A 26,755-nucleotide genomic window follows, 5' to 3' on the forward strand; every position below is an offset into this window, starting at 1 on the left:
ACAGAATTAAGCAGTGCTCAATGTATCACTTATCCTAACTAGATAATGACACTTGTTGAAAGGCTCCATGAGTTGTTACATATTGTCTACAAAATACCCACCTTTGGCAAGCCTTGGGTCTTCTTGTAGCCTGTTTTTTTTAGCAATGTCATATAGTCAGTGGTGGAAAAGCTTTACAATGTGTGGCAAATTGTGAATATGTTGTGAAGAAAACATAGACAAATTGCAAATAAAATGTGAGTTGGGCTCGGGATTTAGGAGGCACTGGTTTTACCAATCTAAACTTTAATAGTTATTGTATTTACCATATTTAACATTTATAAAATGTGTTCTAACAGAGAAAATAATCACAAGATCACACATCTGTACAAAATGTCAGCGTTCCTTGTCACTGCAGTGATGGTCCATTTCCTTGTCTGTCAGATATGGGATGGCATTCCTCAGGAATTCCTGACAGCTGCTTGTGTCACCCTGCACTCAGACTTTCCTCTCTTCTCAGATGACCTCTCGGCTCAAAAAATAAGCGGCTGAAAAACGAAAGACATAACAGCAGATCTTCAAACGTTAACATCGGTGGCTGCTCGGATCAGATTGATATTTACGGGTAATGTAATGAGCGCATGTGACTGAATGTCATGGAGCTATAAAAAGGTAGGCCCAAAGAGTTCAGTGTATGGGAGCTAAGACTAGAGCCCTGAGGAATCCCAGGAATGCGAGCTACATGTTATCAAGCAGGAGAGTTGTCCCATCTGCTACAGTACCCACCGCCCACGCTCAGTCCTGTGGCACCTCTCTCAGACTGCTGTAAAATCTACTCTTTGTGATCAACCTCTGGGTTTTCTCCTAATGCCTTTGTATACAGAATGAATCAGGTTGTGTTTAGACGCTTAGCATCTGGAGGATAGAAAAGCTTTCTACATGGACCCCAGGCTCGACCATTGAAACAAAACTGTTCAGTAATAATGCAGACTAGTATTCATCTCAACACCCCCCCCCCCTCCTCCTCCTGTGTGACTTGTCTGAGGATAGCTACAATTATTGATGACAGAGGAGAAGATTGTTATGCATAGCCTGTACAGGATGCCATCAGAGACTGTGATTGGGAACCTTTTGAAAATGTCAAAGTGACACATGATTATGAATATTAAACAGCCATGTATAGCCCATGATTACTTGACAGGAGGAGGGGATTTGACAGATGGAGGACTGTGGAATCGCATTGTAAGCTAAAGTGGTGAATAGCAACATTGTAGCAACCAAAAACACGGATAGGATTAACAGAAAAATGATGTCGACATTTGTTAACATGATTTTCCGTGATGTTAAGTATTTCATACATTGCCAGACAATTGTTATGGATTGAGTGGATTGTCAAAGGCCTGTCAACATTTTAAGCAGGCTAGATTTGTGCAGTTTAGTGTTAAGCTTTCAGTCATACTTAGCTCAACACAATTTGTTCACAAATAGCGGTAAAACCGGATGAAATGCCGGATTTGAAGCCAAAACTGATGCATGATAGAAAAAAAGTTGCCAAGAGGGAAACATGATCAGCATCTCCTCCCAGACAAAAACAATTGTCTAGTAATGCAGCACATCATTTCCTGTGTTTCAACAGAATGGGTATTCTCAAATATATAAATGAAAGCTGAATTACGACACACTAATAAAACAAAGCGTCTACTATTCTGTGCATCAGAGTTAATTAAAACAATTGCTGCATGTCTTGCATGATGTCATTTCTAAATGCTTCTTTCATCAAAGAGGAAAACAAAGCTAAACTATTATTTGCAAAAGCTGACACAGGTGTGCCTATTCTTAAAAAAACAAGTACTAGCCGTAGGTTATTAGATCGAAAGCTGTTTCTACTGCAGGAACTTAACATGTAGCCTCTGTCATTACTTTAATGTCATCAACCACTAGCCCCTAATGACATTGGGCTGGGGTAGCAGGAGCAATTAAAGGTCTTGTGAGGGCACAATGCACTGTTCAAGAGCCTTACATTTGTGCCAAATGTTTTGTAAGTCAATTGTCAACGCTGTATTTATTTCAAATACAATGTTTTTATTTCCTATGGAATAGCTCCTGGTCCCTGTGTGCCTCCTTGCCTGCCTGGAGCAGGAGGAGATAAGAAATGCAAATTCCAGTACTTTCTGGATTTAGCGACAGTGATCAGCCAAGCAGGTGTCATCAACGTCACAACAAAAACGACTACAACAAACATAACAACAGAAACTGCCATTTTACTACTGTATGTATATTGAGCAGGAAACCCCCCCCCCCCCAAAAAAAAAAAAATGAAGTAGAAAAGGATGAAATTCAAACAAAGACGTCTGGGTAAAGGAACCATTAAAACCACGAGAAGACGAAGAGACGACAGTGCGGAAAAAAAGTGAAAAGATCAAACAGCTGAAAAACTAAAATTTGGTTCAAAGAGCTGGACCCCCTTCCTCTCCACCATCAGCAGCAGTGCCCTGGAGCGAGCATAGATGAGCAAAAAAATCAATATCTGCACAAGTATTTCCATTGTTGTCCTACTTCTATGGGGAGGTTAGTATCACTGTTACAGTGTAATACGTATACATTTATAAAGTTTAACCCAAGAAAGAAGGCTAACACATTATTTTAAATCCAGATTATATGAATCCAGATGTTACAGGTTGTTAAGTTCCTGCAGTGCATAAGGATAAGACAGCAAGCTGACATTCCATGATGCAGACAAACATTATTATGGATAAATAGATATAAGTCTCTTTTTATTTTTCATTCCCACTCCCCATCTTGTGCTCTTTGTGTCTTTGTCCCACCTGTTGAGGATTAAGCTTCCCAGTAAGAATATTTCAGCAATCCAGAGCAATTTTTAAAATTAAACTCTGAGCCATCCTAACTCTACATTTAATCGATAAAAACTGCAACACTGCAATAAAACTCCCTGCTTTCTTTCTAACTATTCCAATTTTTATTTTTTTCCCCACGGATAAGCTCAGCTTTATGTGCTCAGTCATGTGTTCAAAATGTTAAAGTGTACATGCAAACACACACACACACACACACACACACACACACACACACACACACACACACACACACACACACACACACACACACACACACACACACACACACACACACACACACACACACACACACACACACACACACACACACACACACACACACACACACACAGGGTTTGAACTGTAAATAGCTGCTACACTTTTACAGTGGTACTGGCTCACAAGCTGACGGAGATGACTCGGCAAAAAATAAAATTCTGTTTCTTATTGCTTATGTCAGCTTAAAGTTATGACGCTAACCAAAGTGGATGGTGGGCATAAATGATTTGAATAAGAAGAAGTACAACCATGGCATAACTGAAAACATCATTCACCTCTCATCCAGGTTTTGAGTGTGAGTGGACAAAAGCATAAATATAAAAGGAAAAGATAATATTCACATTCCATACAGTCCATGTGTGTCAACTGGATACATGTATTGATGTTTGGCAGTCTGACATATCTGCAGATCGTAAAGTGTACAGTAAATGCTACAATCGTGATCGTTATTGTCGTATAAAAGTCTTCTCTAAAATGTATAAATAACTCAAATTCATATTACATAAGTTATATATTAACTGAAGATAAACAACAACCATTTAACAGAACTTTAGAACTTTCTCCTTTTTAAAGTTGTATGTACAGGTACAATGCTACTCTCTAACACCTTCACCACAGAGCAGACGGAGTGTATCAGGTGGGACGATGCTGCTAGATCTTCTATGCCAAGGTCATACAGTTCAGCCTAAATAACCCCCCTCGTATCTCTGATGGATTTAACATGAATAAGATTAATGTAAGTATTCTCATCTTGTATACAATATAGAACATATACAGTAGATAATAATATCTCTTTAAATAATTACTTCATGTGTAACGGCTTGTCATGGTACAGAGTGTTTTCCATGAAGGAAAAGCAGGAGGAGAGGATACAAACAAAATAAATCTGAGGTGCTAGCCGGATAAATAATAGTTGGAGTATAAACTGGATCAAGTTGACATGCAGTCCTCCTGACGTTCCATTGATGTGATCATGTACCGAAAACCAGACCTGCAAACACAAAGACATGTCGCGTGAAGCTGGACGAAGATGAGGGGTCCCGTCCAGAGAGAAAAATTAAAAGCGGTGTCCAATTTGTGCCTACATACTGTACGTACAAGTGCTCTGTTAGCAGCACGAGTTTGGTGTTCGACTTTGGCTGTAGCTTTTTACTGGTGACAGCAAAGGAGCGACAGAAATGCCAAGGCTCTGTAATTGATCTGAACACAGACGGCTTTTATCTTTTGGTGTCACCAGGACAGGGGACGTTGGTTGGCTCTAGCAGGCGAAGTCCTCAAACACCCCGTGGTGCCCGGGGCGATGGTGGTGAGGGTGCGGATGGTGGTGGTTGGGGAGGATGGTGTTGGCGTACGCCCCCTCCGGGTGACTCCGTGGCATGTCATTGGGCTCCTGCTGAGGGCACAGCAAACACGTCAGCTTCAAAGAACATGTGTAAAGTCATACATGATAATCATAGATGAGAATGTACATTGAGAATAATCTATTGACAGCCATTCAAAATAATTCACTGTAGTTTGTCATATATTTTCCATTTCTTTTTTTTCAGCTTTTAAGGTTGTCTGTATATTTAAATTTAAATTTGGTATAAATACTTGGATTTAGGATTTTCTTTTTTAATGCTAAATAATTTCTTAGAAATAGTTTATTTTTATCCTTTATATTTTTGACCTACTTTTAAACTTATTTTTTCAGATTATTTATGTTCGCACCACCAGACACAACATCAAATTCCTTGTATGTGTAAACCTACCTGGCAATAAACTTGATTCTGATTCTAGTGAATTAACTTGATCCTGTAGCAAATATCATGTCATATGTTATTTCAAGAGAAAGTTAAATATTTTGGGATCAGTCCAGTTTATAGAATTAAGAAGCAATAAGTCCAGCTTAGCATAAAGACGTGAAGCAGACTGTCAACATTTTCAACAAAAAAAAAGTTGATTAAAAATGAAGAATTCATTATTAAATGTCATTGTTTGATATAAAGTTTAAGGCAACATTAATCCAGTGTAATTATACCGTATGTCATGTTTCATAATGCATCAAAAAAGTTGCAAGATGAAAGACAAATGGTAATTTTCACAGCTGTAGCTTTTTGATAATTCAGTGAGATGTTGGGAGTAAGACTTACAAGCTAAAGCAATGGAGAAAGATATTAAGCTAGGTAAATAGTAGGTGAGAATAAATTACTATTACTATCAGAGCTGCATTTCAATGTTTTTCTGTGAATTGAGAATGAATTCTCCTATATGTACTGGGGTTTTCTTCCCACAGCCCAACACTAATTTTATTTCTGCATCTCTACCCGGATATAAATTGTGACACACCAGACAAACCTAATCAAAGCTGCAGATACTGAAAAGCAACAGAATCAATAGTGTATTCTTTTCCACTGGCTGGCTGGTTAGAAGGGGAAAAAAGTTTATTGCTTGGAATTGAGACACAGTTTTGGTAGATAAGACAAGAAGTGTATTGTTCAGATTTAAGCAGAGTGAAGTTGTGCAACAACAAATCCAAGCTCCAGGGGAGGACATGCTTTCCTCTGCGGTTAAGACTAATTAGGAACAAAACATTAGTCATTATTTAAGAATATTAATTTGCTTCTCCCTGAATGATTGTCTTGTAGTTTCCTAATGCAGTTACAGTGCTGCAGGGAAAGCTGTGTACCGGATAGAACAGCAGCTATTTGTTAGAGTACAGTGTGTGTGGTACCTTTGCTTTCACATCCTCGAGGCCCACTGTTGCAACAGTACTGGGCTGCTGCTTGCTCTTCTTCTGCTCTTTCTGCGGCCTCAGCAGACGTTGTAGCCGTTGCTTGATCACCTGGTTTTACCCAGCAGCGGGGAGGGGGAAAAGAGCAGAGGTGAGTGAGGGAGAGGCAGTGAAGACTACATTACAGCCCCTCACTCTGATTTTGCTTTATTCCTACATGTGTGGCAGTCAGCAGGTAGCCGGCTGGAAAGCTTAAAGGGAAGACAGCTGAGGCAGGAGTTCATTTTATGATCAGGGTTAGTATCAAGTCCTCAGCACAGACCTGAGCGGAAATTACTTTCTGCAGCCTGGAAATCAAATAAAACTCCTCACATGCATAACAAGTGATGCCAGTCCGATTGATTTTCTGATGCTCAGGATTACCGGTGGTATGAACCCCACACAAACATGGAAATATTAAACATTTAAATACAAAAATGTAGTCTTTTCTATTATAAGTACAACAGCCAGTAACACATCTCTTGCTGGAGAGAATATCATTTTTATTATTGTTTATGTGTCAGATACGATCTGATCTCACATTGTGATTGGCTGGTGTGTGGTGCAGGTACGATACCTCATAGATGTAATCCAGTATTTCTAGGATTGAAAGGATGCTGGCTCCAATGAATAAACCCATCTGTCCACCAATGTCCCCTGAAAGGAAGGAGACAAAGGAAGCAGCAAAAAGACGTAATGTTAATGAAGTTCATGTTTGCTACTCACCAAAACATGTGCAGCTACTTTAAAGACACATTTCCCTCAGCACCAACAATTCACTTTACATATTCTGAGAAGGGAAAATAAAGTGACAGAAATCTTACCTAATAAACCGGCAACATCGTAGGCTTTCTTTTGCTCAATTGTTTCATAGTTCAGAGCTTCAAAGAAGATATCTAAGACCAAGAAGTTGTCTCTGAAATAAAACAAGTTGAGGGCGGGTGTCAAACGCAGTGAAATACACTTGCACTGTTTTGATAATTCCCTAACATCATTTGAGAAGTACCACTCCCAGTCATCTTTATGCTGACTGTAAATTGTTATGATGGGACTGTCAGGCCTACAGCGCTCTACACAGATCTACCCAGCGATTGTGAGATAATGAGGTGTTTCAGGGTTTAACTGAGACGAGCAGAACGAGCGCAGACAGCTCAGTCCCCGCCACGTCTCTGATGTCTCCGGATTTAGAAAGTCTGCTAACATTATGTGTTCGGAGCACTTTGGTTTAGGCATGTTTACTTTCTAACACTTTCTTGTCTATTCATCACTGAGAGGAATTACAGTATAAGCACATTGTAAACGCATCAGGTTGATTCTTATCTGAATATTAGTGATGTTCATGGTTGTAGAACCGGATTAAAAAGTAAAATCCCTGGCAGTTTGACAAATTAATCTTAGCATATCGCCCCGCTTACCAGCCTCTGTGGTAACAAGTAACTAAGTACATTTACCCAAGTCCTTTTTTGACATATTTGTACTTGAGTATTTCCATTTCAAGCTACTTTATACTTCTACTCCACTACATTTGAGAGGCAAATATTTTACTCTTTACTCCACTACATTTATTAAACACTCACAGTTACTTTGATCATATAAAACACATGATAGGCTTAGACTAGACGTATCTTAATATGCTCCATATTGGCCAACTACAATACTAAAATTCCATTACATGTATAAAAGCAGGATAACATAAAAACCTAAATAATATCATGCTGTGAAAACATCCATTCTGGATACTGAGTACTTTTACCCTGATACTTGAAGTACATTTAGCTGATACTAATTTTGTACTTGGGATTACTCTGAAATGGGCCATTGTGCAAAATGAGTACTTTTGTCTCTTTTGTACTTTAAGTGTATTTTGATGCTAATAGTTTTACTTACTGGAGTACTTTAAGACCAAAGTGTATGTACTTTTACTTAAGTAAAGGATCTGAGTACTTCTTCCAATGATCACTCACCTTTTTTTGGTGAAGCTGCTACAAAAGTAACTACAGACAACAATCATCTGTGCTGACCAGTTTCTACAATATTGTCATGGATGTATTTTTGGAAATAAGTGAAAAAATATCCAAGCACAATGTCAAAAAGTTCTGGGTTAAAAAAACAGAAAAGAAGTGGGAATTGAATTGCAGATTGGACATCCTCTAAAAGAAATCATTCTACGTTAATACAATTAGCAGTTTGATGATTTAGAAAAAAAGAATGACTAATCTAATCTAATGCGAGCACTCGGACAAAGCCCTTCTTGATTCTATCCTGTAATTGAGTATCTTTTGTATTCTTGTGGCAGTCTGAACATGAAGACTTCAACATCTAGTAATCATATAAAACACTTAAATTAAAGGTGTTAGAATCAGAATTAATAGGAAACTATTCAATCAAAGACAAACACATAAACTAATGCTTGTACTGTAAAAATGTAAAATATTTGTGTTTATATTTATCGGTGTGTTTCTGTTATCACACACCGGAGGTCATAGTTTATGGCCCATTTTATGAGGCATCACATCACTGCCCGTTTGAGAGTTTAGGCTGGTACCTGATGTATTCCTCTGACTTGTCGTATTTCCTGGAGAGATAGCGAGCAGAGCCCTTGCTGGGGATTTTGACCATGGAGAGCTCTTTACCGTAGCGCGTGAGATTACAAGGCGTCTCGCATGGACAGGTATCCCCAGTGTTCTTCTGTAGCTGTGCTGCAACACAATAGAAACAGTTTAACGGCTGAAGACTGGATCAGTTTAGCTGACCATTTGTTGGCATTCTACCCGAGAAACATACAGGATACTTCAAAGGATCAAAGACTGGCAACAAATGAAAAAGTAGGGGGGAAAGGGAGTATGTCCTATAAGAATACTAGCATTATTTTTTAGTACTTGGGTGCAGCAGAACATTTACCCGCTATTATCACCTCATAAAGCAGTTATGGCTATAGTAAAATTTGCAATTTTGTAGCTGTGTTTATGAACACTTGGTTTTTGTCCAACTTTCACTCAAATGTTTTCTCTGTTTTGGTCACCTGAAATATGTGTCTCTTTACCTGCCGAATTATATGTTTACTATCTAGTTGCTTGGTTTGTCTGTGCGTTATTAAGTCCAGACTGGTAGAATTCAATAGGTTTATACCCAATACTACTTCACTAAAAACAGCAGTGCGCTGCAGTTGATGATAGCGGTGAGAGTGAACCAAACAACAAGGCCAAAACAATTAGCTAAACACTAGCTAAAAGATGCTAAAAAGGGATAATTATGTGTGGGTTTGTCACTATGAGCAACAGATAGTAATATACTGTATAATATTGATTGGTGCAACTTAAAAGTTGCATGTTTTTATACTTTTCTTATTGGTTTGCAGGCGCCCATGCAAACTTGACAACACATCACAACACTTAATGTACAGTTCAAGTCTTTATCCACCACGAACATTAGACAGCAGGTAACCATAGCAACGGTTCACATGGGACACGTTACACTGCCTGACAAATATAATTGTGTGCTGATGGACAAACATTTTCTGTATCTCAGCTGATAGAGATAATTAGAGCTTTTCTCTGATGCTTCTCCAGCACAGTTATGAGGGTTTATAGAGGCTGAAATGTGTATTTTTATTGAAAAAGGAGCAGTCAGAGCTCATTATCATTTAATTGTATTACTTCATATGCTCAGAAAATTACTAGCAGTTAGTGTTCCTCCCAGTTGCACAGGTCATTTTGAGGATGAACAAATTCAATACGGCCTTTGAATGAAGAATCTACAGTTTGCAGAAAATCATTTAGTGGATAAAATGTGCATCAAAATCACGTCAGGTCTCAAAGGCTTCTCCAGCAGTGGTCTTTAACGAAGTAAAAACAGATAACTAATATTAACAGACCAATATCATTTTGGATAGATAAAAAAAAATATATATATATATATATATAAAATATAATTTGGTTTTTACTCTAACCAAATTGTATCAGACGATTACTGTGTCCAAAGTGTTAACAGCAATATAATTAGGACATTTGTTTTGGGAGTGAACGATGACGCCACTGAAGGCTCTGCAGAAACATACGTAGACTTACACCCAATTAACTTCGAGGCCGGAATTGCCCACACATTTACAAATCCATATTCACAACCCTAACTCTGAAACAACAGTGAGTACACAGGGGAGTAAATAGCTTTTCCAAATCTCTTTTCAAATTCTAAATGCATTCAGTCCAGACAAAGGCGGGAGAGGTAGCACTGAAAGCAGTAATTACAAATTGATGATTTATGTATTTTATAACTCTAACAATAAGGTCATGTGTATGCGGGAGCACGCTAGCCCATTATCATTGTCTGGTATGGGAACAAAACACCTTTACAATATAAATATATAAATGATATTCTAATTTATTACCTTTCATGGAGGGTGAATGTATTCACGCTATTCGATTCAGGAAAATGACCCACATGAATATGGCCCTCTCTTGTGAGATATATCTAAGATTTCATTCAACCATGTTCTAAATAGGTTTCAGAATCACCAAAAAGAGACATAATTACATTTCTGGCTTATTTAGCTGGGAAATGATAATTGTGACAAAAAAAAGAGTCTTTTTTACTGCAGTCGTGACGTCTTTGAAACCAAGGCACCTTTGTTCAGTCACGATGTGAGGTGGAGGAGAGAGAAGCCGGAGTCAAAGCTAAAAGGTGGTGGTGGTGGTGGTGGGGTGCAGATATGCAGGAATGGAGAGTGGGTTTAATATTAAAAGTCCAACAATAGAGGCAGCCCGGCCATCAAGCTCTAAAGTGACTAAATCACAATGGGGAAAAGTAATTTCGAAATATAAAGTCTACCTCCAGGTATTTGTATTACAGGGGGAAAAAAAGTCCTTATCATATTTACTGAGTGTGTTTCCATTTCCCTTTGGGGGAATCTATTGTAATGAGAAAAGAAATGAAGGAAGATTGTTTCTTACCGAGTGCTTTGTCAACACAGTTGATTTTACTGGGAGGGCAGATATCCGCAGTTCCTGGAGAGAAGAACAGAAAATGAGTCTGATCAATCAGAAACAAAATGATCAGTGACCCGCGTCTGCAGCAATGAGGAGCCTCGGCTGGGAACGTTGCTCCGCAGCTTATTAGTCATCTTCGAATGAGGCCAGGCAGGGTGACTTCCATCCATGGAGCGCCGGTCTATCGGACGTCTGTCCTTTATTGCAACCAGAAATGGAGCGTGCTGGCTTCACACATAACGCATATTTAGGAAGTCTTTAAAAATCAATCAATGAGTCATTACCTCGCAGACAAACACACGTCCGGGGCCATTAATGACAGGTATTCAGCGGCAGCTCAGTTAATTCGCAGAGGTGTGTTTGTTTGTCGGTAAAATGTTCACGTGGTTAATGTCTTGTGCAAGTCTCCGTCCCAATCAATAAGAAATGTTAATTAAACACAGTGAATAACGTCTCATGATCTAACGAGGGAGTCTATTAACATCAGCAGAATGAATTTTTCTGTCATAGCTATAGCCTGCAGTGATGTGACACCAACTAAACCGCCATTAAAGATATTGATTGAAGAAAATAAACAACTTTAAATCATCTTGTGAATTATATTTTCTAGACATTGTGAGTGGGGAGGCATAAGAGGAGCGTTATTTCTGCCTGCTGTCCACACACTTAGAACAAGAACAACTTAAAAGCCTTTTTTTTTTGGTAGTCACCCAAATATAGAAATAGGATGAAACGCTGAAATATTCATCTTAAACCCCAAAATCCAGGAAAACACAGTTTTGCTTCTATGCCGCGAAGTAATGAGCAAAGATAGAAAATGCTTTAAAAATAGCCACCATAAAAACTTTTTGGGGGAATCTATGAAGTTTTTTTTGTGATATCCTGCTAACAAACAAAGCTGCATAAATATGCCACCAGAAAAACAATCTATCAGCCACGGCAAGAAAGACCTGAATACAACACAAAACTGCTGTTTAATTCAGTGTCTCAACCACAAACCCCTGACAACACAATTAGACTTGCACAAAAGGCTGAAAAAAACCAGAAGCAGCAGACTGTAAACAAATGTGGGATTATGTAAACACATGCTGATAACAATTTGCTGGCAAGTTAAGTGGAGTGCAAACAGCTGCTGGATTATGTAAGTGTGTATGAGAAGGAAATGGATGACAAACATTTTGCTCTTCTCTCTCAAGAAAAGTGAATATGAATCTGAGCAAACACTAAACTGTAGCAGCACACTGCATTACGCACGGCTGGATAATCCAAAAATTGAAAGTGTAAATTGTGTTTAGCACAGAGCCGAGGGTTTCAATGATACAGTACTGTGTTATCACATGGGGCTGTAAAGAGACTTTCAATCACGAGCTGCCCCATGCTCCTTTGGCTCGCTTTATAAAGAAATCTCAGCACTTAATATGCAACAATACATTTTATTCACTAGTTGAAGTGCAGTGAAATAATGGGAGCTTCCAGCAACCTGACAGACGCCTGTTCTGAAGCCAAACTGGGCAAATGGCTTAGAAAAGGTCCCACATTTATTTGATCTGATATAATAAATATCATATCTGATGTCATACAGAAAAGCAGAAAAGCAAAGTAGTTCTGCTGCTCTGTGAACAGCAATCTAATAATTCGAAACGTTCCCACTCAATAGTCCTTTTTCTGACTTGCGATTGATTGGTGGGACGGAGGGTTTTTGAAAGGTTAAGATCTAAAACCTTGGGTATGATGGGTTTGCATGTGTGAAGGTAAAAGAAAAGTGCAGTAACAGTTTGATATAGGGGCCATCTTAGCTAGTTTTCCACAAATCCTCTGCTCATAGCTTATTAAAACACAATCATGATCTTGTAGCGGGGTAGGCACTGTCCTGCAGAGCACACTGACTGATTACAAACGTGTCAGCTTTGCCACCTGTCCAGATCTAATGATTAGTGGCGATTTCTCTCTGCAGCTCAAACTACCACTTTGGTGCGGCCATTACAGCCTGACAGTGGACGATTGAAATGTTGGACTGATATGTAAATGTGTAACCACAGTGTTTACATTCAACAGCCTAGCAAATGTCAGTGGCATGGTGGGAAGTGCGTCCTGCGTACATCGGCGACGTTCCTGCCTTAACTTTCAATGAGACCACCTTACAGTATCATAACACATCAGCCAACAACCTTCTGCTTTCGGTGACTCAGCTCTTTGACTTCATGCAGCCAGGCCGTGATGACGCACATGCTGAGTAAGTCCATACTTCTTTTTCTGCAACATATCCCCGGGCTGAAGACAGAAACTGCGTAAATGGTGGAAGTAGAGTGACGAGCATCCTACCTGACGCACACACAACTTAGTGCCGCGCTGTATCAGAGTTTGTTTGGTTATCGCTCTGCTCAGCTCATTATATCACATAACTGCTGATGTATCTCTGATATATTGTGTTTGTCACTGCTGGATTTATTTATGAAGTTTGGTGCTATATTGCATTAAGTCATTTTCTGGGCTTATTTCAATCTGGACTTAAAGGAGATCAGCAATCTATGCAATCTTATATCTTGTGTTCTAACGTTTTATTGTCATAAAGGTTACTATTTCTTATTCTACATAGAAGAGTACAGAGGAGAGCGTGTTGCAAATGTGTTCTTTACCCAAGTGTGTCCTCGTAATGATAGCAAAAACAGGAAAACATACCATGTGAATCATGAAACATTACTTTTTGTTCTGTGCCACATCTTAGTAATCAGCAGAGATTTTAAATTGATTGTGTGTTCGAGGCAATCTCTCATTCTGTAAATCAATGCTAAATGAATCCCATTCAAAGGCAGGAGTTCTGAGAGCTGTTTGCAAACCTTCTTGCCGGCGGGAACTAAAGACGAGAACAAACCAGGAATGATAAAAAATAATCAATCAAACTAATGAATGAGTGCCACAGGAGAACAATCCCCTAACAGCTGAGATGTATGAACAAATGGATGCAAAAGTCATCCAGAGTATCCTGTAGTCTGAAGAGTCACTGTCCAGAGAGCGGCTGCTGGAGAGCATTGCACTCCAGATATCAAGCACCGAGGTCAGGCATGTGGTGGCCCAAATTACGTCTGTGCTGGAATTAGTCAAGTGTGCTAAACTGGGCTGGCTGTTATTCAATCACGCTAGACCAAACAATTCTAAAAACACAGGGAAATACTTGAAAACACTCATTCCTTTGAGGGTTTTATACTTTCCCCCATGCGTCACTTCATACTGTATATGACGAGTTATGACATTGAATTTGCACAATATAATTCCACAGAACATGAGGAAGATTAGTGTGGGTGTGTTCTTCAGTTACAAACATTTTGTTCTTTGTTTAGTTAACAGTTTCTCTTTAATCCTCAGTCAATGTTGTAACCATACCAATTTATGTAGCTAAGTACATTTAATCCAGTATTGTACTTCAGTGCAGCTTTGAGGTACTTATACTTTATTGTAATTCCTACTTATATATATATTTATGTATATTTATTTTACAGCATTATTTATATGTTATTTTAAGAATAAAAAACTGAATGGCATGAACAACTAAAGGGTTTATAAAATATTTTATTTTTCAATAATTATTAGTTCGCAATTTGGTGATTAATAAAGATAATCAATGGTCATCTATAAACATAACAAAAAAATACAAAAAATAATTAAGAAATACAAAATAAAAACATTTGAGGTATTTTGCATTGATTGTTTTAGATACAATGTGTTGATTGTGATAATAATATTCACTTAATGCAGGTGTTTTACTTAACACAGTATTACTACAGTGCAGTATTAGTACTTTGACTTAAGTAAAGGATCTTCATGCTTCTTCTACCACTGATAACTTGACATTAATCTGACAGAATGAATGTGTGCATTAGTGATTTATGTGCACATGTAATGATTTTCTCCACATGCTACCTGCTGGGCTCTGTGTAAATGTGAGGTTGGGGGTCTTACCAGGCATATGCACCATCCTGCAGCCGCACACTCGCAGCACCTCGTTGGTCTCGCAGAGCAGGCGGCAGGCGCTGATGCTGTACGTGTCGTATCCCGGGAACTTCTCTTTGCTGGTGGAGCGGCAGTTCCCCCAGGGTTGGGGCAGGTAGGTCAGCTAAGCACACAGAGATTTATTAGACCCCGGACTGAACGACCAGGGGCGAATGGTTGCATAAGGAGTAATGTTGTGTGGAGAGGGAAGCAGGGGGGCTGTGATGAAGACGACCTACCCTCTGCTCCTGACATGAAACAAAGGTCTGGAAGCCCGGAGAGACGCCGAAACCCAGCTGGTGGATGTAGGGGGGCTCGTCCTGACTGTGGATCTGAACCCGGATGCCAGCCTCCAGGGATGTCTCATCTTTAGGATGAAACACACAGGAGCACGGAGCATTGCAAGGGATTTTCAGACATCTGCCTCATCTGACAGCTTGGACTCAATTTGACACTAACAGCAAACCATATTTCAGTCATATTTGAACATGAAGGACTGTAGGGATTCATATCATGTCACAACTATGCAAACGCAAATCTGAGGTAGTGTATTGTGTTCAGGAACTTCCTCTACAAATCACATTTTCCAGGTTGCAGGAATGCAATCAAAAAATGCATTATTTACGGTGCGTGACCCGGGAAATTGAATGCAGGTTATTTTAAAGCCCAGCAGAGCTATCTCATGTTGTAGCATATGATGGGATTACACTGGACAAATAGTTTTGTGGCTTACTTGTTTCTCTCCAGATGGGCAGATACTCATCCTGCTGGATATCCAACATGATCTCCAACCCATTTCCCATTCCTCCCTGCTTGCTTTTCCTGGATGTCGTCCTGTTGCCATTAAATGTGTAGCATTTCCCATATCTGGTGTACACCTGGAAGAGAAGAATAGATTTCCATCATGAACATCACCTTAAACATGACAAAGTCCACATGCTGGCTGTGACAAGATCAACCTATGGCGAATTGCAATGAAGGCCGAGACGTTGAAGAGAAAATAAATAAACTATGCAAGTGTCTGCTTGAGTAAATTATGCAATATTACCAACAAACCCCTGGTTGCAGTCTGCTGACTCGGTCCCTCATGGACTTTGATAAGCTGTCTTGAATGAATTCCGAACACCCACCACACAAACCCCGCACACTGCTGCTCAATTGTACTGCTATCCCACTGAAATATCAAATGACATAAGATATTTTTTAATCTTCCTTCAAAAGCAAACAAAAGATAATAAGAGAAAGGCCTCACGTCACCCCCTATCAGAGGAGCTGTCTCTGTGGGGAGAACATCATCTCTTTGTTTATGCTGCTCATCTAAACTGCTGCACTGCAGAACAGGCCCATCTTACAGATCATTTATCCACTATCTCCTGTGAGTTTCAAAATTGAAACAAAAGGATACTGTAGATCCACAACCAAAATCTAAAACATGGGGGGGGGGAGCATGCCATCATCAAGTATTTTAGTTAACAGACAGGTAATGATTAAGGGTGGGGGAAATAATGGATACAACATTGTATCGCGATACTTTGCGTGGCGATATTTTATTGATAAACGGATGCCAAGTATTGATATTTTATTATATAAACTATTCATATTACAAATCTAAATTAAAATGTTTGGTAACAATTGCTTTTACAATCCACTATAGATGGTGCTGAGGCTTTTCTTGTGCGGTCATGGCCTTGGGCAAATTCAGTGGGATTGACAGGAAGTTAGTTAAAACAAAGATGGAGTCAGCGGAGAAAGAAATCAGAAATGCGCCATATCACAATATTTCTTAGCTTAGATACGTGGCATTTCATAGAATCGCAATACTATCGTATCGTGGCTTAAGTATAGTGATAGTACTATCATATCATGGTGACCCTGGTGATTCCCACCCCCTAGTTATTAGGCCTTCTGACGTGGGAAAAACATTACTAAATGTTCTATAGTGTAGATGATTGTCCTATTTCTTGTAAAATAGAAAACACGAGGCTGTCATCTGTTTTTGGTGTTTTCTGTATTTTTGCACTTGAACCCTTGAATAGTTATTATTAAGGATATGCTAGCTTATTACTTTTGGTCAACTAAAATAGGTCTTGTCCGGCGTTTAGTAAGCAGCCAATTACATGTGGCCATATACCAACAAAGAACCATGTCAATGCTAAAACCTAATGCTCACAATTTGTTCACATAAAAAAGGCACACATCCCAACATCTAGCCTATCATCAGAGTAAAGCTTTTTCCGATACATTTTAAACATTTATAACACATCTAATCACAAAGCAAAGTAATCTATTGAAGTCATTTTGTCCAAACATCAAATAAAAAGGACAGTGATGAAAGTATAAAAGCCAGAAGCAATCAAATGGCAGGAGAGGTCAACTGACGAGGCGCTGGAGAAATGACAATCGAGCTGAATAGGAGGCAGACATGTCATTAAAATAGAAACTGCGACAGTCCCAGCCTTCTCCAAAACACCAACATATGTGCTCTGACTTTGATATCAGCTTGATCCACCTAATGAGTGCTGTGATGTTTAAATAAGGGACGCTTGTGGAACAACAGACACTCTCATTTACAGACCACAGGGTGTATTCACATCTGAGATGCTTGAACAAAAAATCAAAGCCACAGTTGTAGGGATCAGTCCCGTAATTCCCTGGAACAGTAGCAATTTAGCAATAACAACAACAGTGATTAGAGCAAGAAATGAGTACCATTTATAAAAGCTTGGTGTTTAGAAGGACAGCTGTATTTTCCACAATACAAGCCCTCCAGGTTTTTGATCTGGGTGTGTGTGCACATGTTTGTATTGGGAGAGTTTTAGAATGCATTTCAGATGGTTACCTTCAAAGGGCGCTTTAACAAGCCCTAGCCCGCTTGGCTAGTCCGAATTCAAATTTATACTTATTGTGCCTTCTCTAATAAGTTTGGTTTGGTATCACAGTGCACACATTAAACTAGATAAAACGGGAATTTAATGAAGGGCGTGTACAAAGGAGCAGGACTGAAAACGTATTTGCAATATTTTTTGGATTGCTTAGAAATTTGGCCGTGGAAAATGTATACACTGCATACAACAAACATGGAGAAAACCATTAACCTATTACAAAAAAACGTGATGCGGATATGTTTGGTGATGAAGGCTGTTACCCTTATAATGTTTTGTAAATGGGTTCTATTCAGTCTAATAATACTGATAATATTATTTTGTGTGATCTTTGTGAAACTAAAAAAACATTATTATACACATCACAAGCGTGAGAGTGATTTATGACCTCGGCCCTTCACTGAAAATGATTTGGTATCACAATCTGTTGATTTGTAAAATAAACAAATCACACATCGGTTTGTACTAGTTCAAGTTTACTCATCTGATCCGAATGTAAAAAGTCAGTATAGGCGGGAAAGTAACGACAACAATATATCTTTTGCCAAATTAACCAATTTACAGGTGTGAAAGCAGCCGTAGATGAGGATTGAGAGACATGGCAGACTTCAGTTTACGCTCTGAGCGGCGCAATGGGGTCTTCAAAATCATTTAATTTAATTATGATAGTGACTCTGCATTTCTTTTTAAATGGCAGCCTCTTTTCAGCAGTTGTAATTAAAAACGGGGAGGCGTCAAAGTGGGGGCTGGGGAAAAGTATCCAAGTGTGACTTTTGACTGACGTGCTATTAGGCTGAAATGGTTTAATCTCTATTTGGCTGGTGCGGAGGAGTTGAGAAGGTAAGCTGTACTTATCATTGATCCTCCCCCCAGTTCATTGACACACTTAAGCCTCGGTAGGCAGACTTTATCTGATGGAGAAGGCAACAGAGGCAAAGGAGGATTTCACTTTAGAAATGCTCAAAACACCCCAACCAAGCGTCTGGGTTCCGCTCTAAAACTTTGGGCTCTGTGGGACGACGTTGTGTTCACAAATGATATCCCCAGAGAGTACGGCGAAGTTTTCCCATCATCTCACCCAGGAAATGGATGTTTGCTGAGCTTCCACTGGTTTATTTCGCTGCCTCTGACGCCCACTCTTCTCTGTCTGCATCTGCAACATGATTGATGGAGCATTTTTCTCTTGTTACATCTTGCACCAAATTTAGTGGAGGTAACAAGGCTGACTTTGGCAATTCCCAAGTGGGGACTTGGCACTGCTGTTGACAAGCTGAAACAGAGCAGCAGCATGGCAGTTACAAACCAAATGAAAAGAGCCTTTGTAATCCTCTGAGTGACTCAAATTGTTTACAAGAGGTAATTATTGCAGCACTTTATATAGCTGTTTTCATTCGGTGGTCCAAAAAATATTGATTCATTCAACAAACTTTTCAATGGAAACATTACCAGTTGGTATGGAAACAGATTATCTCTTGCTCAAATATTCAGTCTGGCAGGGAAGATTATGGGGACATCCACAGCCCTCACCTCCCCCCCCCAAGACATATTTGGATTGGTTTAGAACTCAGCAGCCCAACAGGATTTTATTTGACCCCTCTCATGTGTTAAACTCTGAGTTTGTGCTACTGAATTATAGAAGTGGGCACTGAGTTCCCTTCGGATAGCACGATTGTTATAAAAACATAGTTGGCAACTCACGGAGGCCTGTTACCATGTAAAGTGACACATGATTGGTTGTGTATATTTAGTATGTTCTAGAGATGTATGATTTGAATTTGTGTAGTTCTTCGTAGGGAGAGCAGCATGAGATTAATGGCTGGTTGTTTTATTTATCTTTGTTTAAATGTGTTCTCATTTAATGGGTTTTCATGCTGAGGTTTGGTCCTTTGGCAGCAACTTCCCTTTTTCAAGACACATTTTTCTCATTAAAGACGCAACCTTTACCTTATTTACACCTAAAACCCTTTAGCTTATTATTAAAGTTAATGTTCATTTGACATCATATATTCTGTTACGTATGTACTGTATTTGTATAATTTAGTATTCTGTTTTTCCATATTGTAATTCTGCTTTTCAAGGATGAATCCCACTGGCCAAATCTGTGTAGCAAAGAGCTTGAATATTTGTTAATTTGTTTGTTTATTATTTATTTATATTGGGAGTTTGTTGGCCGCAGGACCCTGAAACCAAAAAGGCCAAATGTATTTCAGACATTTCATAATTTAAACTTCTGCTTTTTCTACAGTGACATTTATACTTTTTAAAGCCTGTGTTTTGGCTTTCAAGGGCTATTTTTTCTGGTTTTACGGCCTGAAGGGAATTATTTTGGTTTCTGGTTTCAGCGAACAAAACAAATCTGCTGAAACAGCTAGCAATGTCGCTAACAAGTTCACCAAAACAATAATATAGCTGATAATATGTCATTGTTGCCTACAGTTGCTTTTACTGCCCCCCATTGGCCAAAAAGATCAGGTTTGATGTTAAGTGTTAAAGGGGGAATGTGTAAATATGTTATATACAGTATATTACATCTAAAGTACCAATGCATTGAGATGGAGCCCTCATCTTCAACAGTAACACACATTGGAAAGATGCCTGACTTCCTTTCATTTGCATATAGTGTATCTAACCAATTAAAGCATAACTACCCTAAAAGCCAATTCATTATGTTTCTTCCCCAGTGTTTTTTTCTTCCCAAGTGCCTTGTTTTATTCTCTGTCTCTCCATGCTAAATGCATTAAGAGACCAACCCCTTACCATGTAATTCATAAGCCCTTGTGGGGTGGGAAGCCTTTAAAACCCTCTTTATGACTGTGATCTGCCTGTCCCCTTTTAAATAACCTGCAGGAATCACTTCAGTGCTTCTCCAGAGGACATCCATTTCCAGGCAGACTGCGTGTCACCCGGTAGCTCTCCGAGTATGTGGAGGGAGGATTTGAATTCATTTATGCAGGGTGGTCGAATATGCCAGAGCACTGATTGGCAGTTGAAAACCATTAAGACTGGCTCATGCAGGTTTAAGGTTGAGAAAGAGCGTTCCTTGATTTAATGGCTTCATTACAACCTCCCAGCAGAGAGACTCAATATTACAATGTGACATGAACTGAATATTGACATGGTATATTTGGATATTTTTGTAAGTCCAATGGTGATTGCATCACAGCATTCAGTCAATGTATTACGCTGCATGAATCTCCATTAATAACATACATGTTTTTTGGTTAGGTTTGTTGGTCTGCTGTCTTCAAACAGGATTACAAAGAGAAACTACAGGCTGGTTTCATTAAAACTTTGTGGAAGGGCATAGTATTGACCAAGGAAGAGCCCATTATATTTTGGAGCAGATCCGAAATTATGGGGAGGTGCCTACATTATTTTTCCCTAATGGAAACAGCCGGGACAGAGGTCTGTGCCTTTCAAATTTAATCATTTATCAACTTCTTCAAAACTAGCAAAACATTTATATTTGGCCATTCAGTTTGTTTCAAAGTCTAAGTGAGGTGACTTCTCTCTCCTGAAACAACACTAAACAGAAACATTCCTACACCCATCCTTTGCACTTGGGAGAAGATTGACCGAAACATTTTTTAATGTTATGCCATAAAGACTACATATATAATAAAAAAAGGGCTAAATGTTACATTCACGACATTCCTCAAACTCGCAATGAAGCTTAAATAGTCCCAGTTCATATTTCATAGATTATATGTGTACTATATGTGATTAACCCTCGTAGGATGCTCGTTTTTTTGTTACACAGGAGGTGCTGCTGGGTCTGGTGGACCCATTGCATTTTGGGCCTTTTAATTCAACATAATCAAACTTTTTTTTTTTAAATACTCACCAGATGTTTACTTCATCCCAATTGCAAGTAATATAAACAACACATATGTTAAATTTGTTCCCTTTACCTTTGTTAAATCACATTTATTAATAGAAATGCCACTCGTTTTTGTTTATTTTATGTATTAAAATGTAACAAAATAAGGAAATGCATCATAAAACAGGCATAATCAACAACTGTACAAATGAAGCAACGGGCTGGTCCTGGCTGCTCACGGGATGGTCCTGGGGCTGGCTGAATTTTCAGAAATGTTATCCTCACTTTCTGAACGGCTGGTCCTATGGCTGGCTGCTCAATGGCTGGTCCTATGGCTGGCTGCTCACTGGCTGGTCCTGCCGCTTGCTGCTCATCGGCTGGTCCTGAGGCTGGCTGCTGGCAGGATGGTCCTGAGGTTCGCTTGCGTTTTGAAGCTGGCTGACGAGCTGGTCCTGTGGCTTGCTACTTACCGGCCGGTCCTGGGGCTGGCTGCTGGCGGGCTGGTCCTGAGGTTCGCTTGCGTTTCGGAGCTGGCTGACGGGCTGGTCCTGAGGCTCGTTGCGTTTTGAAGCTGGCTGACGAGCTGGTCCTGTGGCTTGCTGCTTACCGGCCGGTCCTGGGGCTGGCTGCTGGCGGGCTGGTCCTGAGGTTCACTTGCGTTTCGAAGCTGGCTGACGGGCTAGTCCTATGGCCGGCTGCTCACAGGCTGGTCCTTGGGCTGGCTGCTTGCGGGCTGGTCCTGGCTGCTCACGGGATGGTCCTGGGGCTGTCTGCTCGCAGGCTTGTCCTGGCTGCTGAAGGGCTAGTCTTGAGGCTCTTTTACGTTTCGGAGCTGGCTGATGCTCATCCTCCTCTTCAAACTCAGTGTCGTACTCTGAATTTTCAGAAATGTTATCCTCACTTTCTGAAACTATTTCCTCTGCATCACCATCAAAACCCTCTGTCTCTTCAAATATCAACTGTAAGGCAGTCTGAACAGAGAATCAATTTGCCATCTTGATCAGTTGTGGTATAGAACCATGCTGACAGAGCTTTTTTATAGTGTCAGGTCCCCAAGCTTGGTTCCCGCAAGACAGAGGGTGGAATGTGTGGGAATGTGGGTGTAGATATAGTGTTGGGTGTTCCAATTTTGTGCAGGAACAGTGGGTGCACACTGTGGGTGCTCACACCAAGGGCCCATTCACCCGCTTTACTCTCGCCTCTCACACACACAGACACACAGACACAGACACACAGACACACAGACACACAGACACACACACACACACACACACACACACACACACACACACACACACACACACACACACACACACACACACACACACACACACACACACACACACACACACACACACACACACACACACACACACACACACACACACACGAGGAAGGGAAAGGACCCTGAGGGTGCACAGGATCTATGATTTCCACACTTTAACTAGCTCCGGGTCCACTGGACCTGAACATCCTGTGTGTAATATAAATGTGAAGGGGGGGTATACAGGGGGGGTAATTGAAAATGTTTTCTGATTTATGTTCCTCACAGAAAATGAGCGAAGGCCAATGAATCTTAGTTTTAAAAAATAATTATTTGTATCATTTTTACTAAGTTAAAAACTGAAAACGGGTCCCACAGACCCAAACACCTTATAAGGGTTAAACAACCAGTCAAATAAATGAACCAGCATGCCAAATACACTTCATAAATCTTACATAATGCAACTGACACAAAGTTTCCATTTTTGCCAAACCTGGATTGAAGAACAAACTGCAACAAGGGGAAGCCAAATAGCTGCCCCAAAAGTACCGAGGGTCAAAACTGTTGTTGCCAACAGGCGTTGGAGGGATGTACAAAAAAGACATTTTAATCTTAGAAAGAAAATGTGAGGAATAAGCCTACAAAAGAGTAAAAATAAAATAAAGAGTGAACATCTTTGTTGCTTCCTTTCTTCAATTTACCCTTGCAACCAATATTTCCCTTTGTGTTTTGTCCTGGATACAAACCTTTAAGTAACTGTTTTCCTCTCACACCCTCATACAGACAGAGATTCTTCACAACTCATAAACCTGTTAAAAAACATCAAAAGGGCGTCTCCACATGTTATTGTTAGTTTTTATCTATACAATTCTGTTCTCCTGTCAACATCGCTTGACAAAAAGAAGGGTTATGGGACGAAAAAGAGAAAATAACAAAAAATAATCCATTAGATCCCTCACCAGATCTCCTAGACTTGGGAATACGGCAGTTCTTTGGGTACCGTTTTACAATCCCTGAACAGAAACAAAGCCCTCTGACCCTCTTGTGGGATGGACAAAACATTAGCAACAGCTTTCAATATAATACAGTTGACAACAACACTTTTTAGAGCCTTTTATATGACCATAGAGCTGGATAAAAACCTCACACAGCAACAACACAAACTGAGTTATGAGCTTTATTAAGACGTTGTATACAGTGCTATTACGTTGCTTTAGTTTGAGACAAACTGCTAACTCAGTATACTTTCTTATTTTATCTAAAATTCCTCGCCTACAATCTGGACCCCATCATTAGATGTAACATCCCTCCTCAGTGACAGCAGCTTTAGGAGTCTTCAGAAATGATGACCGAGGCCAACAGCAAGGCTGCAAAGATTCCCGACATCTATTTAGCTCAAGATTAGGAAAGAAAAATGATAGTGAAGTCAGCACACATGTCTTAAAAACTGACAAGATGTGATAAGAACTCATTGCTAAATCTTTCTTTTTCTCATGCACCGCAGTTAAGCTGCATAATTCATAAATAATCCTCAATCAAATTCTAGGCAGATTACTTTTATCCTGGGTCAGTGCTTCGAGATCTGTGCAACAGTAGGGAGTAAATACAAATCTAGCAAATAACATAGTCTCCCTAACTACCCCATCTAACCCCTTTTCCGATATATTCAGAGTATAACAGTTTGGCTAAACAGAGACTCAGACATGAATCCTAAATAGTGCAGACTGGAATGTGAGGCACACAAGTTTTGCGCCGTTAACCTCCCTCTCAATGTTGGCTCTGGGAATGCAGCTGTGGATTGCTATTCAAAACATTACAGTTATCGTGTATCAATTCCGACCCTCATTACACAGCCAAGTGCCAAGATTTCAGTGTTTAATAGAGTCTCTCAAGTGAGGTAAATACTGGGTAATCAGACTGCTGTCATCATGGTAGCTGTTTGGGCAGAATTACATGTTTAATAAATGTGTTAATTTCCACAAAGTGTCATAGGAAATGTAAATGAAGGCTGGAGATAATGAGTTTTCCTAGCAGACCTTTTGATTAATAAGAAGAAAAGCAAATGTAACCTTTCCTGATTTAATTCTGCAACGACCCGTGGTGTTCATGATCAAACACCCGAGGTAGGTTTACACTACAAGCGGCTGAACTTGATGGCTTCATTTTAAGTAGTGTGTCATACATTTTGCTCTCCCATTCGACTAAATACCATGCATTAAAACGATGGACTGTAACAAAAACCTGAGGGCTTGTTGTAGTCATTAGTGGAGGAGTTCTGACTCATCTCTTCTTTGCCTTTCTGGTTTCCTCTGATGGAGCATCAAAAATAAGTGGAGCACCAAAGTCAGAACAGTGCACTCAGCAAACCCTCTCTCTCTCTTCAAATGTTAGTATTCCCATTTTTTTCCCTTGTCCCCCACCCTCCCCCCATGCTGCGATTTCCCACATATCCGAGCATACTCAGCTAATGGAGCAGTGAGAGATGCTCTTGAAAATGGACAGGCTCTCCAGCACAATACAGCAACTCACAAATAGAATAGTTCGCTACATCCAGCACTCAGAGATGTGAAAGCTTCCTTGGAGTACAGTCTGCTCCAACATCATTGCCATCGAGCCCATAAAGGTGCTGTTTTATAAATGTGATTAGAAACCACTGTCATAATGGGGATAATTCATCTGGATCACCCCAGTGAGGCAGGTCCCTAATCAGTCTTTATGTGTAATTGAGATGAATCATTTCCTGCAGCGAGAGCTTGTGCCTGGTCCAACCAAAATGGTAATAACTCATGACCCTAAGAGTGGAAAAGAACAGCGCCTATTAATTATGCTCCAGATGGAACAATAGTTGTCATTATCCATTTATCTACATTAAATAAGTCAACCTGGATTGGGATTTTTATGTAAAAGTGCCTTTAATATTCTAGATAATAGCTCAAAAGCTGCTTTCGCAACATAAATGAATAATCCCTGGCAAAGGGTCATGATCAGTCTGGTTCATCTGAGTCATTCGGGTTCCTTCATGTCAAACCCTTACATGGCCTCCGGATAAGCTATGGTTATTTTTTTTGGCTCACAGTGGTTTTAGGAACAATTTCAGGCTATTTATTCCACTCCAGTGCTCGAGGTCATGGCTCAGAGGAGAAACGAGTACAGTACTGTCATGCTGAATGTATGAGCTAATAGGGCTCTCGAGATAGCAAAGGAGCATACTGCCCCGCTATACATGCGCCAAGAATATGCTTCACTTTTCCACTTCACCTCATTTTGCCCACAGTTCTGATCAGTCATTCTGCATGGTCGACAGCGAAACAGCCAGGAGAAATCTGCCCTGGGCACTGCACCGGAGAAAAGTCCCGCCTTAGGCATTTGTCTAACTGTCGACTCTGTTTTTCTGCAGTCATTTAGATATTCAGGTTTAATTAAGGTACCTCTGTCATTAACACAGGATTTCATTTCCTAAGCTCTCAATCTCGCACCACTCTCTGCTTCCCTCAGACTCTGGCACCCACTCCAAAACACAAACACTCCCACCCGACTGCCTCTGAAGAAATGCCGTCACAGTTCCCTGGCCAAACTTTTATTTAGTATTCATCATAACCAAGACACCTGCTTGGTTGTTTTCCTTTTCCTGGGAACTCTGGGGAAATGATATCTGTTGGATTAGAGCCACATGTTAGTGTTGATGAAACTGCCGAAGAGGAAAAGCAGGATCTAGTATCTCTTGACATGAATCATCAATATAAAATATGATGTCCCTTCAGGGATATGAGATGCAAATATCAGCTGTAAGCTCTTGTCATTTTGTGACAAGTTATTCATAACTGAGGAAATACATAAACATATATAAATGATTGTGATTGCCAGTGTTTCTATAAAATGCAGCTGCTGCATGAGATAATCATAAAAAAATGTGATTTCCTCTTCTATACCTCACTGTAACATGTGGGATGTC

General features: G+C 39.9%; 1 protein-coding gene across 3 annotated transcripts in view; it reads right to left on the reverse strand.

The window, feature by feature from the left end:
* Window positions 1–309: 309 nt before the first annotated feature.
* asic4a (acid-sensing (proton-gated) ion channel family member 4a) overlaps window positions 310–26,755 on the reverse strand; it is a 164,582-nt gene continuing 138,136 nt past the window's right edge. For 2 of the 3 annotated variants that reach the window (XM_063888610.1, XM_063888611.1), the window contains 9 exons: window positions 15,571–15,715; window positions 15,077–15,204; window positions 14,808–14,961; window positions 10,815–10,868; window positions 8,411–8,564; window positions 6,690–6,781; window positions 6,443–6,522; window positions 5,827–5,937; window positions 310–4,506 (listed from right to left, as the gene is read on the reverse strand). In XM_063888610.1, the coding sequence (XP_063744680.1) occupies window positions 4,372–4,506; window positions 5,827–5,937; window positions 6,443–6,522; window positions 6,690–6,781; window positions 8,411–8,564; window positions 10,815–10,868; window positions 14,808–14,961; window positions 15,077–15,204; window positions 15,571–15,715 (1,053 nt within the window). In that variant the 3' untranslated portion in view covers window positions 310–4,371. Of the gene's footprint in view, window positions 4,507–5,826; window positions 5,938–6,442; window positions 6,523–6,689; window positions 6,782–8,410; window positions 8,565–10,814; window positions 10,869–14,807; window positions 14,962–15,076; window positions 15,205–15,570; window positions 15,716–18,797; window positions 18,873–19,165; window positions 19,250–26,755 lie in introns of those variants that run through there. The other variant, XM_063888612.1, reaches the window with a different exon arrangement.

Source organism: Eleginops maclovinus, chromosome 7 (assembly GCF_036324505.1).
Source record: "Eleginops maclovinus isolate JMC-PN-2008 ecotype Puerto Natales chromosome 7, JC_Emac_rtc_rv5, whole genome shotgun sequence".
Lineage (NCBI taxonomy): Eukaryota > Metazoa > Chordata > Actinopteri > Perciformes > Eleginopidae > Eleginops > Eleginops maclovinus.